The sequence below is a fragment of the Polypterus senegalus genome, chromosome 1 (genome assembly GCF_016835505.1).
Source record: "Polypterus senegalus isolate Bchr_013 chromosome 1, ASM1683550v1, whole genome shotgun sequence".
NCBI classification, from domain to species: Eukaryota; Metazoa; Chordata; class Cladistia; order Polypteriformes; family Polypteridae; genus Polypterus; species Polypterus senegalus.
The window spans coordinates 174,815,152-174,829,978 of record NC_053154.1 but is presented as its reverse complement, the minus strand read 5'-3'; the positions used below and the strand labels follow the sequence as shown (position 1 = coordinate 174,829,978).

General features: G+C 38.5%; 1 protein-coding gene across 2 annotated transcripts in view; it reads left to right on the top strand.

Moving 5' to 3' along the window:
* Window positions 1-14,827, top strand: part of si:dkey-246i14.3 (ephrin A4) — a 99,181-nt gene that overhangs the window by 32,754 nt on the left and 51,600 nt on the right. For both annotated transcript variants that reach the window (XM_039763371.1, XM_039763364.1), the window contains exon 2: window positions 1,573-1,865. In XM_039763371.1, coding sequence (XP_039619305.1) covers window positions 1,573-1,865 — 293 coding nt within the window. The remainder of the gene's footprint in view (window positions 1-1,572; window positions 1,866-14,827) is intronic.

The following is a 14,827-nucleotide window of genomic DNA, read 5'->3' as shown; positions in this document are numbered from 1 at the left end:
TTAACATTCAAAATTCCTTTTTTTTTCTTGTTACTAAAACCATTTGTCTGGGCTCAGAATTCCAGGAAGAAAGAAATGGTAAACAAAAAAGGAGGTGATGTTGTGACTGCCAGTAGATTTCACAGTTTGATCCAGACAGGCCAGATTTTAAATAAAACAACAGAAATTTTTAGGGACTTTGGAGAAAGTGCTGTAAGTCAGAAATGTCCAAAGCTGAAGAATAGAAGGCCAGGACATCATTCATAAAGGGCAAAGGGGAATTGCTAATTGCAATCTCACCACCAAGCCAGAGTGGTAATCAAATATTCTAACCAAAAGAATGTCCAAAAAATTACATTTTATGACTATGTTACTCCTTGACTTCGCAACACAATTTGAATGCAGTTTAATGAATGATTTGTGTTTAATGCCTAGCAACCACGTAGCATGATAGTGACATAGAGACATACAAAATGGCAGTGCCTATGAACCACAAAAACACAAAATGGTTATTCCCATGAAAAAATCTTTCATAACGACTGTGAAATTAATTCACGTCTCATAACAGTAAAAATGATAATTAAACAATAAAACAAAAACTGAGCATTATTTGCATGTATCTGAGGGGTGTGAGAGAGCATGTTGAGAAGAGGAAGGAAATTCTGTTTCTTTATAGCTAAGACAGTACATATTTGCTGGGTGTCTTTATTTTATGTGTTCTATCTTTTATTGTTTTTCTTCCCTCTGTCACTCCAGCTATTTTTGTGAATTTATGATAGTTTATTTTCTTAAAAAATAAAATTTTTCTGAGAAGGTATTAAACGTGATTCGGTACAAAAGAAACGTGTTTTAGAAAAAATGTGTTCTAGCCAGTTATTTTTAGCATATTTGCATTCAGGCCCTGGCTGCTCAAAGTGATATTATATTACAACATGTATTTGCATTTGTTTTTTAGTTTTCAATCTTGATTTGTCATTAGTATCTGTATACCTCTACGTGCAGTCTCTGTCTCTTACAGATTGCACATTCTCCTTTTCCTTTAGGTTCTTCTTTTTTGCATTTTTTCTTATAGATGTATTTGTGTCCGTTTACATTAATATGTTTACTTGTTTTTTGCAGCCTTCCTTGCATGTCTGCATATGCATATGTACCATAGTACATAGTGAATTTCTTCTTACTGACCATTTGATAGCTACTTTGCTTGAATTTTCCTGTTCTTACCTTGTGTTTTTGGTAAATATTCAATAATAAATTTATTTTAATTAAATACATTTGCATTATTTGTTGTTATTTATTACTATTGCTTTGTTTTCAAATCCCTGTCTGCTGTGCTTTGCTGTTGTACCATGTACTATGTTATTGCTGCATTTTTTTATGTTTCTGTACAAGTAGGACCAAGGACAAATACAGTTAATTTCATTGTACTGAAAGGTGTACAATTATACTGTCCAAATATTTTAATGAGTACAGAGTGGTATTGATTTAGTACAAATATCACATTATGGTTTTGAAAGCAGAAGTTTTTCACTTTAACATTGTCAGAGGTTTTGTGTTGGCTTCTTATAATGATGCTTATAATTTAACTTTCTGCAGGCTCTTCAAGGATGACTATGCTGTTCAGTTGGAGATCAATGACTTTTTGGACATCTACTGTCCGCATTATCCCAGTGATGTGCCTATAGAAGATACTGAATCTTTCTCCCTCTTTCTAGTGAAGGATGAGGAGTATAAAGGTTGTTTCAAAACTTCTGGGGCCTTGAAACGTTGGATCTGCAATAATCCTCATGCCCCCTATGGACCAGTCCGCTTTTCTGAAAGAATCCAACTATATACCCCTTTCACACTAGGAATGGAGTTTATTCCAGGCCAAGACTACTACTATTTTTGTAAGTATTACAGAATTTGACCAAACAAAATAACAGCACCGAACAGTCTTAATTAAACTTGAAGAAAGACCATTTCTGAACAGGGTTCACTCAGTATAATCTTTTTAAAACAGGCAGATATGTACTAAAAACATAATTATAATAACTTAAAACAGAGAGAATGTGATGCGTGTGTGTTGCTCTGCCTTATTTAACTTTACTCGTTGACATTTCTCAAAAGTTTCCCATTGTTAAAAGTCAGAAATAAGGAACTCCATTTTGGTGAATGGAGAATGGTGACCATTTCTGACACAGATCATTAAATCCTATTTACATCTTTTTCACTTAATGTTCTACTTTTCATAATGGATAATTATGTGTTTTGTGTCTTTGTAGTATACATAGTATATACTTAGCCAAATACATAAAGTATGTGATGAGAAATGACATAATGTAATGCTGTTTAGTGTGGGATACCATAAATATACACTGTACTTTGTACTTGGAAAAAAGATTTCATTTTAATGTATTTAAGCTTTTATTTTTTACAATTATATGTAGCAAGTTATAGATCTCAAAACCAAATGGAAACCAAAATCAAGTGGAAAAGAAACAGTTTGGCCATAAAGTAGATAAATTGAGAGTAACCCCTACAATCCTTTTTGTGTGTGTCTGATGCCTGAATGACAAAAGCACCTAGGACAAATGAGTGCCATTTGAAAGTATTGCTCAAACACATGTAGTTTTAAATGCACATGGAAAAATATGTGTATTAAAAGATGCATGCAGCTAGTAGGTGTTGCTCTTTCTCAGACGGACACTGTGGAGAAAAATACTGGAATTTAATTTAGTGGACGTTTACTAAAATGAAGAAAAGGTATCCCTGCACATTTAAGTGTTACTAGCCTTAAGTCTAATTCTATGTGATAAAGTGCCTGCAGCATTTGAAGAGTTTGCGGATTAGATTCATACTGGCCTGTTCAGATCGAGAGAGAGAGAAAGAGATGTTAGGAGCATGACACGACTGTCCACCTGGATTGGTTGCAGCAGGTGACACCTCAGGTTGTTTTTTTTTGTTTTTTTTTTGCAGTGGCTGGTGTGCCAATCCTGCCACCAACCCCCATGTTTTCCCTGTAAGCTGGAGGGCCTGCTTGCAGGGATGGATGCAGATTCACGTCATACCCAGGACAGAGCACTTGCAGTCAAGGGCCTTGCTCAATGTCCCAATGGGGTGGAATGCTGTCCAAAAAAAGATATGCCCAACTTAATTAACGTAACAAGCTAATTATAAGAGCAGGCTCAAATATGGGATGCATTAACACCTTGGAGAAAATAGTAAAAGAAAGAATTTAGAAAAAAACTGAGTGCTATTATGAACAATGATGCACATCTTCTCTCTGATACACTAACACTAAGTACATTTAGCCAAGAAATTACACAGCAGAAGTGTGACAAGAAATGCTACTGGGTCTCCTTTATACTAACACAATATGGCTTCATAATGTCTCATTGTGACCTTGACTGCCTAGTCAAAAGTTTTTTCTTTCTCATTTTTTTGTTTAGCCATTCTGGTGTGTGTTCAGACCATGGAGTGGTATATGTAATTTCCTACTTCAACAGTTGTCCCTGGTCTTCGTCTCCCCAGCACTTCCGGGTGTGGCAGAAGTGCTGAGAGCCAGGGCTCTTCAGGTGTCGGGGCTTTCCCTGGCATTGACCACGGGTCCCTATAGGATTGAGCTTCCAAGCTCCTTTCCCATGTTCTTCAAAGCCACCAGGGCAGCCACCCCCTCGTGGTCTGGAGGAGGTGTAATCACTCCTCCGGTGCTTCTGGGCACATATATATATATATATATATATATATATATATATATATATATATATATATATATATATATATATATATATATATGTATAGCTTCTCTGCTGCATCTGGTAAATAGTTAACCAAGGATCAGGCTTACAGTGTTACATGCTTGTCACATGATGTTTAGAACATTTAACACCGGGTTTTGATCTGCTGTTCCTCGCAGTCTCCAGGGGACTCATCCATAACATTGTGTGTAGAATTCACACTATAATATGGCGTATGGACAATGCATAAATCTGTGCGAACGCCAACTTCCACGTTCTTCCACTCCATAAATCCCAGTCAGCGTGAAAAGTAACACCTGCTGTCCCGCCCCATCTCCTCCCAGAATTACGCCTCTTTTCATATGCAAATCAATATAAATATCCCTTAAGCGCAGCGTTCTGTGAAAAGGCAATGGCAAAAGCACAGGGGGAAATAGAAGAATTTCAGTGAATACCAAGTGGAGGAAAGGAAAAACACAGTGTTGGTTTAAACAGTAGTATAAAGAACAAAAGGAAGTTGATCGAGTGACATAGAAGCTCAAAAGCTCAAGTTCACAAAGTCGCACAGTGCCTGAAATAAAAAAGAAGTTGTCAGATATTAAAGTCGGTGTGAAAAGGCGAGTCGTAGCCCACCGTCTGAGTGTCATATTAGGGTACAGAAATGTCAACTTTAATTTCGAAATTTCCATTTTAATCATGTACAGTGAACCCTCGTTTATCACGGTTAATCCATTCCAGACTCTACCGTGATAAATGAATTTTTGCGAAGTAGGATTCTTTATTTATAAATCGAATATTTTCGCAGTTAGAGTATAGAAAACCTGTTTATGACCTTCTAAATTCGTTTTTTTAACATTATTAGAGCCCTCTAGACATGAAATAACACCCTTTAGTCACCATTACACTCGTATTACCCAATATATTAGACAAAATAAGAGAAAATAAGACATATTAGACGTTACAAATATCATATTACTAGGCGCACTTGCCTTTTAAGGCGACTGACTTTTATCCTCAATTTTTCTGCGCTCCATGTGTACATCAGGCATGTAAGTGTAGGGAATGAGAACATCAAAGTGCCCATTCATAACATCTCCCGAAAACCTACGTTTTTTTTTATCCCCTCAAGTGCCTGTCCAAAGTCGTACAATGTCAGCCCGAAACTGTACCGCTAAAGACGGAGTTTCATGCACTAAATAAGCTATAGATGAGAATAAGCAAGCACCATCTCCCCTGATATTTACTACGCGGTGAGGCATTTGTACTCCATCAACATTAATTATTTCCAGAGACATAATTTTGTCTATTTTTCCAGCGCATCGTGCACAAAAGCAAGGGAACGGTGACAGCACCAGAACTCTGCTCACATCACGTCACTTCGCACCTCAAGCCACAAGTAGCAAGTCTGTAATAAACGGAATACCGCTACGCTTTGCACTCACGGGACGGAAGGACAATCCCGAACGCTTTTATATAGTAGATTATTGTACTGTCCATTTAATTGCACACAACCACTAACCTATGAAGGCACGACCTCAGTAGGAGAGTCGTCAAAGGTGGTGCAGTATCTTCAGCAGGTGCGTTGTTTTCTTCAGTGAAGAAGTACTAGGAGTAGGCAGTGGGTGTCTGTGTGCGCAGCTGAAGAACATCTTGATAGGCCGTTGCTGGCACTGTCTTTTCATATGCATGAGGAGGCTTTTGTAGGTTATTGCCATCTTTAATCATATCCAAGAGTTTCACCTTCTCCTGGATAGTAAGCATCTTCCTCCGGCGCTTAGTTTTATTGTCAGAAGGCTTAGAAAAAGCAGCACGTTTAGGAGCCATCGTAGGGCTTAGATAAAAGTTCTCAGAAAGCGCATGCATAGTGACGTAAGCGTGTATTAGAAAAAAATCGTGATATAGTGAAGCTGCGAAAGTCGAAGCGTGATATAGCGAGGGATCACTGTATTTTATTTTGTCATTAAAGTAGAACATTATAAATTTAATCTTTAAATCATTTAATTTGCTAGTTTCTCAAATCCCATCGTAACTAAAGTAGCACATTAAATGCTTTGTTTTGTATTTGATCTACTATGTGCTCTATGTGTGTGAATCACTACGTGCTTCCAGGCTTTCTCTTCCTCCGACAGAACACAAAATTCATTACATTCATGATATTACAGCTCTCTAAATAATTGAAATACTGAGATGTATACTTGATATCATTTTCATGATGATAGGAGTTAAAGCATGTTATTAAACATGGGAACACGGTGGCGCAGTAATTGTTCATGTCTCATGCAAAATGCTTGCTGCACAATGCTTGACCTTCGATGAAATAATTTACTGGACCAGTACTTTCTCTTTCAAAGTACTAACCTCCAATACCTGTCCTCACTTTTCTTTCTCCAAATACCCAATCGGCACACAATCAGCTCTGTAATAGACGTTAAGCCATCTGTAAGCTTAGAATGCCAATTCTTCAAAACTTTTAAGGAACATTGAAATATCTTCATAGTACATGTTTAATTATTCTATTAATCTATCCTTTCAGTGTTGCACCAGCCCCAGCAAGAATATAGCGCAAGTCAGGAACAATCCGTGAACGGAGCTCCAGCTCCTCGTTAGCACTGCGGCATTGTGTCCTCCACATGTTTAACTATTAACAATATAGATTATTTAAATGAAGTTAACATTTTATCTGTATAATATAATAAACATATTTTGCTGCATTTCATTGTCATCATATGTAAATATATGCTTTATAAAGTTGCTCATGTTGTGCAATATTATAACTGTATCTCAAGTTTACTGTGAGTTAATTGTACTTATAAGTACAAAGCGTTCTACAAGGAGAACTTGATGTACTGATTGAGTGCGTTTATAGTTCACGGCATGAAACTGTTTCTGAACCGCGAGGAAAGGCTCTGAAGCGTTTGCCGTGTGAGAGCAGTTCAATAGACAGCATGGCTGAGGCAGTGTGTGTTTGATGCTGTACAGTATTCCCCCAAAATTCGCAGGGGGTACATTCCTAGAGCACCCGCGAATTGTGAAAAACCGTGACTTTTGGATGTGGTTAAAAAATGCCTTTTAAATGCCTATTTTTATAGTTTCAACCCTAAATACAGTATGCCCCCAAAGCACTTTAATTTCATTGCAAACTCAGCTTAATACATTAAAACATTACCTAAAAAATTACCTAATTACATCACCTTAAAACAGAATGTAAAGGTACACCCTTATACTGTACAGTACTGTACTGTTATGTCTCCCGCGGTGAAGAATGTAAAATACCAATGTTATACGTACTGTAATTCATGCAAGCGCGTTTTCTTTGGTATGTGCTATAGTTTTCTTTGTTATAAGTAGAGTAAATATATAATTTAATTTAATTAAAATACAGGAAAATTTACGGGTACTCACCAATAATGAATGATATTGATGATGGTGAAGTAGCTGTGCAGTACGATGCACAGGATTTAAAACTCCTCGGGTGGCGCTTCTTCAGACGCTTCAGGATGAGTCGTATCTTTGTATGGGTCTTCTTCTGGTGGGATTTCGTGCTGGCTTTTCTTTATTTTTAGGAACATTGTGATAGGAAGTTGCTACATTGTCTCCTATAGTGAACTGCTGGTACAATTTCCGTGCTTTCTCACAGATGATGTTACCGTCCAAGGGAATGTTCATCCTGCAGTCAGTGATCCACAGTGCCAAGGCAGATTCTATCCTGACGATATTTTTATTCCTTACGGTCGTTACATTTTTGGCACTATCACATAAACTTACAGATACGGTACTCCAGATCGCTGCTTCATTCTTCTTTATGCAGCATACGGTGCTTTCATTAATGCTATAGTGGCGCGCTACTGCAGCATAACTTTTTAGTTTCCGGAGCATATCCAGTAGTTTAGCCTTTTCCTGGAGTGTTTTAAACTTCTTCTGGTGCTTAGGCTCAGTTCCAGAAGCCTTGGAAGGTTCAGGGCAATTTAAGAATAACAAAACAATAACAAAATGGAAAACACAAGAACACTCAGCTGGAGACGCTTCACAAAGCAGCAGTCAATCATCAGCAAGGAGAAATGAATAACGCTCTCGGATTGGCTACTTTCACCATCTCAAACCACGTTTCCCTCAGTGGTGGTAAACCCACTCACCAGGGTACGCGTCACATGGCAGCAGTCAATCAGCAGCAAGAAGAAATGAATAACACTCTCAGATTGACTACTTTAACCATCCCAAACTGCGTTTCCCTCAGCAGTTGCTTCCTGTTCCCTCTACAGCACAGTATTGCCACGAAAAAAGCCATAAAAAATTGCGAAGGATATTTGCGCTTTCCACTAACAATTAATAGTTAGGTTCTAAGAAAAAATCCGCGAACGACTGAGTCCGTGAACCCTGAACCGCGACTTCGTGGGGGTCTACTGTATACCGATAATTCTCTTTCCAGTCAGCTGCTGTAGAGCTGTGATTCCCCACTCAGATACAGTGATATAAATACTCTGAGTGGTGCAGTGAGAGTAATGTGGAAAAAGATGATCCGCTGTGGCAACAACAACAGGTAAAGCTGACAGAAGAAAAAGAAAACGGTGCAGTAAGAGTAACAACGCTAAAGCAGCTATGGCATTTAGAATAGTTTTACCATTCTGTGGACCATTATATTGTTACAGGTTAATTACAATCAGATGCATTGAACTAATAAACAGTATACGGTTAATTTCAGTGTATTTATAAAGCCGCGTGACGGATGCGGATCTAAAAAAGAAAGGGAAACCACACTGGAACAGTAGCACTGCTTTGATGGTGGGTGCCGCCAGTTTGCAAAACTGAGCAGAGAACTTGCGTACGCCAGGATTGGAGCTACCATGGAAATGTGCGTGGCTTTACGCCAAGTTTAGGTTTTATACATTGTGATTTGAACGTGGAAACATTCGTACGCAACATTTTTGTGCATATGCACCATTTATACATGAGGCCTCTGGTCTGCCACAGTGGTGAGTCTGAGCTGCTTGTCTTCATCTAATCTGAAGATGGGAGCTAAAGCAGGATGATTGCCTGTGATGTGGCTCCTATCTTGAGTATTAAAGAAATTATGTAATTTTGTATGTAAGTAATTTTGAATGAAGTCTTGGGATTGTACCTGCCTTCTCTATACAGTAATAAAGAACCTGTACTTTATGTTATTTGAAAATGAGACGTTAGATGCAACTTTTTTTTCATAGAAATACAGGTATGAATACAAAACAGTACAGTATTCACACATGACACAACTACTCACATTGATGCTCAGTGGAGCACTGACTCAGAATTCAGCTATTAGTATGATGTTGTGCCTACACTCTCGTGAAACTGCCCGGGACTGGGAATTTTGGTCTAAAATGAAAGAGACGCAGTAAAAAGTGTAGGTGCAGCATCTTCCTGTGTAGGTAGAAGGCTGAAATTTGGCGGGCTCATTCCTTACAGCTTACTTACAAAAGTTGGGCAGGTTTCATTTCGAAATTCTACACGTAACGGTCATAACGGTCGACAACGTCCGCCATGTTGAACTTTCTTATTTATAGCCCCATCTTCACGAAATTTGGTAGGCGGCTTCCCTGCGCTAACCGAAACTGATGTACATACTTATTTCAATGGTATGACGTCACTGTCGGCCGCCATATTGAACTTTCCAACATCACTAATTTTCCAACTTCCCGTGTAGGTAGAAGGCTGACCCCATCTTCATGAAATTTGGTAGGTGGCTTCCCTGCGCTAACCAAAACCAATGTACGTACTTATTTCGGTGGTATGACGCCACTGTCGGCGCCATATTGAAGTTTCCAATGTCACTAATTCTCCAACTTCCCGTGTAGGTAGAAGGCTGAAATTTGGCAGGCTCATTCCTTACAGCTTACTTACAAGAGTTAAGCAGGTTTCATTTCGAAATTCTATGCGGAACGGTCATAACGGTAACAAACGTCCACCATGTTGAACTTTCTTATTCATGGCCCCATCTTCACGAAATTTGGTAGGTGGCTTCCCTGCACTAACCAAAACCAATGTATGCATACTTATTTGGTGGTATGGCGCCACTGTCAGCCGCCATATTGAACTTTCCAACGTCACTAATTCTCCAACTTCCCGTGTAGGTAGAAGGCTGAAATTTGGCAGGCTCATTCCTTACAGCTTACTTACAAAAGTTGGGGAGGTTTCATTTCAAAATTCTACGCCTAATGGTCATAACCGGAAGCTATTTTTCTCCATATACTGTAATGGAGTTGAGCTTGATGGCCGTGGGGTCGGAGTTTCGTGTGACATCATCACGCCTCCCACGTAATCACGTGAACTGACTGTCAACGCGATGCGTAGAAAACAAGGAAGAGCGCCAAAAGCTGAAGAAAACATGCATTATACAATTGAGAAGGCAGCGAAACAATAAGAAGTGAGCGAGTGACATATACAACCATATTCATGAGTGCAGCTACTTCAGAAACAAAGCACGGTGTAAACCTAAAGTTTAAATTAAGTTCATAGACGGGCTTCCGCTGACGTTTGTCATGCCCACGGCTAATGCGGGATACAAGTTTAATGAGAGGATGCAGGATATAAACGAGAGTTTTGATCACTTTGTAACTAAGTTAAAATTGCTGTTGAAGGGCTGTGCTTATGCAAATTCCGAGAGACTGTCTTTGTGGGGGGATTGACAGTTAAGGGTGGGGGAGTCACGGCATCATCCCCCCTCCCATTCACCTCATTTTGCTCTAAGCTGAGCTCCGCAGTTAACGCAGTCTTGCGGAAGCAACTTTGTGACGCTGCCACCAAATACTCACAGAAAAATCCACAAGTTAATACACACGCTGTCTCTAGAGTTTCTCCACACTCTGAATCCTCCAGGCACTACTGACAAAAGGTTACATTGACAATCGCGTTACGTTATTTTTGAAATGTTTCCTTTTCTTAGCACAAGCACAGCTGAGAAGCTTTGATGCATGTGCTCCATAACGTGTTAAAAATAACGCATTTAATCACACTTTGCATTCCAAGCAAAGGGGAATTTCTGTCAATGCATGATTTCCTGGTACACCGATGACATTGATGCACACATCAGAGCTACAAAAATGTAACAGTCGTAAGAAAGCGCGTTGCTACGACTGATTGGAGGAAAATTTCATTTCAAAAGATTATCCTACGGAAGCATAGATAAAAGCGGGGTTTTGTGCACATATATATATACAGTGGCGTGAAAAACTATTTGCCCCCTTCCTGATTTCTTATTCTTTTGCATGTTTGTCACACAAAATGTTTCTGATCATCAAACATCATTCATTTCGAAATTCTATGCGTAATGATCATAACTGGAAGCTATTTTTCTGCATATACTGCAATGGAGTTGAGCTCGAAAGCCATGGGGGCGGAGTTTACGTGTGACATCGTCACGCCTCCCACTTAATCACGCAGTATGTAGAAAACCAGGAAGAGCTCCAAAAACCGCTGAAGAAAACATACATTATATAATTAAGAAGGCAGCGAAACAATTAGAAGCGAGTGACATATAAAACCATATACAGCGGCTCAAGTGAACTGACGCAGTGCGCAGATAAAAAGCAACAGTTCCAAAGAGTGCTGAACAAAAACCGAATTACACTGCTACGCTCAAATAGACAAACCACACGCCGTGGCTAATAGTAGAGCTTTGCCTCTAGTGCGGCGTCAGGTTCGATTCGAGAGGGATGCACTGAGTATGTGCAGCGTGCTTCCGATTTATTTTAGCCTCGCATCCCCTTGGTTTGAGGCGTATGAAAAATATGCGGTTAACGCAGAAAGACAGGTCAACAATTGAAGCTTTATGAACAATGGATACTTTATTTGCGATCAATGATTGTTTTGGTAAAGCCATACTCAGTGTATTCATTAGATGAACGGTAAAAAGTAAGAGCGAGGGGAGGGTAACTTATTGAGGCACGCAGGCAAAACCACAATAGCACGCGGGCTCGATGTACTGTAGTGCGTCAACTCGATCTGAATTGCGATCACATTGAAAAAATATATCTTTTCAAGTTCTATTTAGTCCATATGTGTCAAACTCAAGGCCCAGGCCACATCCGCCTGGTGTGTAATTATATCCGGCCGCGAGATCATTTTATATATTATTGTTATTAATGGCCGGGGATATGAAGCGCTGGTAACACAATAAACTACAGATCCCATAATGCAGCGCTTCAGCTGCCTTGCGAACACTTACGCGTTAATCAAGTCTAGCTTATGATGCTGCAAGTTATTGTGAAGCTAGCCACACGATGCCGAAGAAAAGGTGATTCTGAACATAGAGCCTTTAAAACCGATGGGAGGCTGAGTATATGTTTACTGACATTGCCGGTAAACCCGTGTGTCTCATTTGTGGAGCTAATGTGGCTGTAATTACAGAATTTAATCTAAGATGGCACTATGAGACAAAACATCAAGATAACCTGAAAGACCTGAATGCAATGCACAAGATACAGAAAGCAGAAGAGTTAAAGAAGAATCTGACACTTCAGCAAACGTTTTTACCCGTGCAAAATCACAAAGTGATTTCAAGTGAAGCTACTTTTATGGGAGACACAAATGCACCAGTGCAACTTGCCCCCTTTCCCTGTTGCCAAGTAATGTTGAACCAAGTCGGCACTACGGTGTTCCCAAATCGCACTTTGCTGATAAACTGGCGCACTGCGCACTGAGTTCGCCGGCGCTTTGGTGACTTTGAAGAACAAAAAGAATTTTGAGTTGTTTCGCAACCCATTTGCCGTCGATGTGGAAACTGCACCTGTGCAGATTCAGATGGAGGTGATTGAGCTGCAGTGTAATGGCACACTGAAGGCAAAGTACGATACTGCACGGCCCACACAGTTTATTCACTCCATTCCTGCAGAAATGCTCCAGCTCCGTCTACATGCGGCTCGAACCTTGTGCATGTTTGGTAGCACATATCTGTGTGAGAAGCTCTTCTCAGTCATGAAGACTAACAAAACAGCACACAGGAGTCGCCTCACTGATGAGCACCTGCAGTCCATCCTGAGAATCTCCACAACACAGAACCTCACACCAAACATAAATGAACTTGTTGCCAAAAAAAGATGCCAGGCGTCCGCTCTGATAAAATGATATAAGAGCAAAGACAACTGAATGATTTGATTTGTTATTGCTGAAAAGAACAAATTTTATTTATATTTCCAGGTTTTGTTATGCACCATGTTCATATTTGAATTTGTATAATTTTGACAGGATATATTTTTATGGAGAGCAAAATCTTTTGGGATATTTAAAATTTAAGTTTATTTTTATATAAAATTACATAAGAGTAAAGAAATTTGAATGTTTGTTCTTTTAACGTTTACTTTATTTCTAACTTGTATAATTTAGACAGGATATATTTTTATGGAGAGCAAAATATTATAAGTTATTTAAGGTTTGAGTTGATTTATTCCGGAATAATATTCTGTCGGTTTTGTACAAATAATGTTTTTCATTTTTCTTCCTTCATGGATTCTGGCACCCCCAGCAACAGTTGCTTTCCCCAAAGACTCTGTATATATATATATATATATATATATATATATATATATATATGTGTGTGTGTGTGTGTGTGTGTTTGTGTATATGTATATATGTAGATATGTATGTATATATATGTTTATATATATATGTGTGTATGTATATGTAGATATATATATATGTATATATATATATATGTGGATGTATGTGTATATATGTATGTATATATGTGTGTGTGTATATATATATATATATACTGTATATATATATATGTATATATATATATATATGACAGCAACACTCATCACTCACAACAGTGACAAAACAATTAAATTGACAATCATGTTACGTTATTTTCAGAATGTTTACTTTTCTTTTTCATTACTTCTTTAACACACTACTTCTCCGCTGCAAAGCGCGGGTATTTTGCTAGTAAGTATATATATATATTTATTTATTTATTTAAAGAGCTTCTGTAGAAGGCATAATTTCTTCCTTGGGGACAAATAAATAAAATTCAATCTATTACCAAGGGAAGTATGGCATATGGCACAAAATTTAAAAATATCTTTTGCACTACATGCAGATGAACCTTTCATAATTTTTATATTTGTTTTGTAAATTAAATTCTTGTACTTTTCTCCATAGTGATTGTCAGAGCTAGAAAAGCAGCTTACTAGCTGCAAGCATTTGTCACAGTGTGCATTTTATCTCCAAGCATTTGTCAGCATGCTTTTATCCTGTATAGTTTTGTCAATATTTCCAGCCTTCCAACAGTGCTCCTGTATGTATGGTTATACCATGCTTTTTCATCTATTTTGGGAGCATTATAAAATGCTTGGTGTGAAAATTTGGTAAAATGCTACATTTTTTAAAATGGAAAAAGTTTTCAAAGCATACACTTAAACACACTCTTTTGTGTTTTCTGTACTTTAGCAACTTAGATCGTGGTTTTACCCCATAACACTAACGATACATAAATATAAGGAAAGAATTCAGGGCTGCAGTGGGCTGTAGTTTATCTCAGCTGCACTAGAATCAAGATAGTAACCAAGCTAGAATTCAGCACCATCATGTTGCAGGGCCCAGTGACACATATACTCACCCACAGTGGACCAATTTAGAGTTGCCAGTCAACCTGATATCCTACCATATTTGGTAGGAAAATCAAAGTAGTTGGAGAAAAAACATGCAATCACAGAGGCAACACTCAGCACAAAACTCTGGATCTGTAAGGCAGCAGGACAAATCTCTGTGCCTCACCCCCTGCTCCCCAGGAAAAAAAGAACCACTTCCTTCACTGTCATATAAAATACTTTGATATCTATATGCATTGGAAGAAAAAATGTTAAAGAAGTTTAAAAGTACCACAACAGTGAATATTCAGGACCATGTGTAGGAATGGGGAATGCAGTTCAGAAATTAAGTGCCCCTTCATGCCTGGTAGCTTTTAACACAAATGACAGTTGCCTGTACAGATTGTCACATTCTTTTTTTTCAAATAATAGTTTCAACCCTTAATGAACAAAACTTACTCAATGTGTGCATTCCATAAATGGATGGAAAGATTTTGCAGTGGTTAGCTCTGAAGTCTCACTGCCTGAACCTTGTCTTTGTGAGGGCTGTATGTTCTTCCTGTGTTTTTG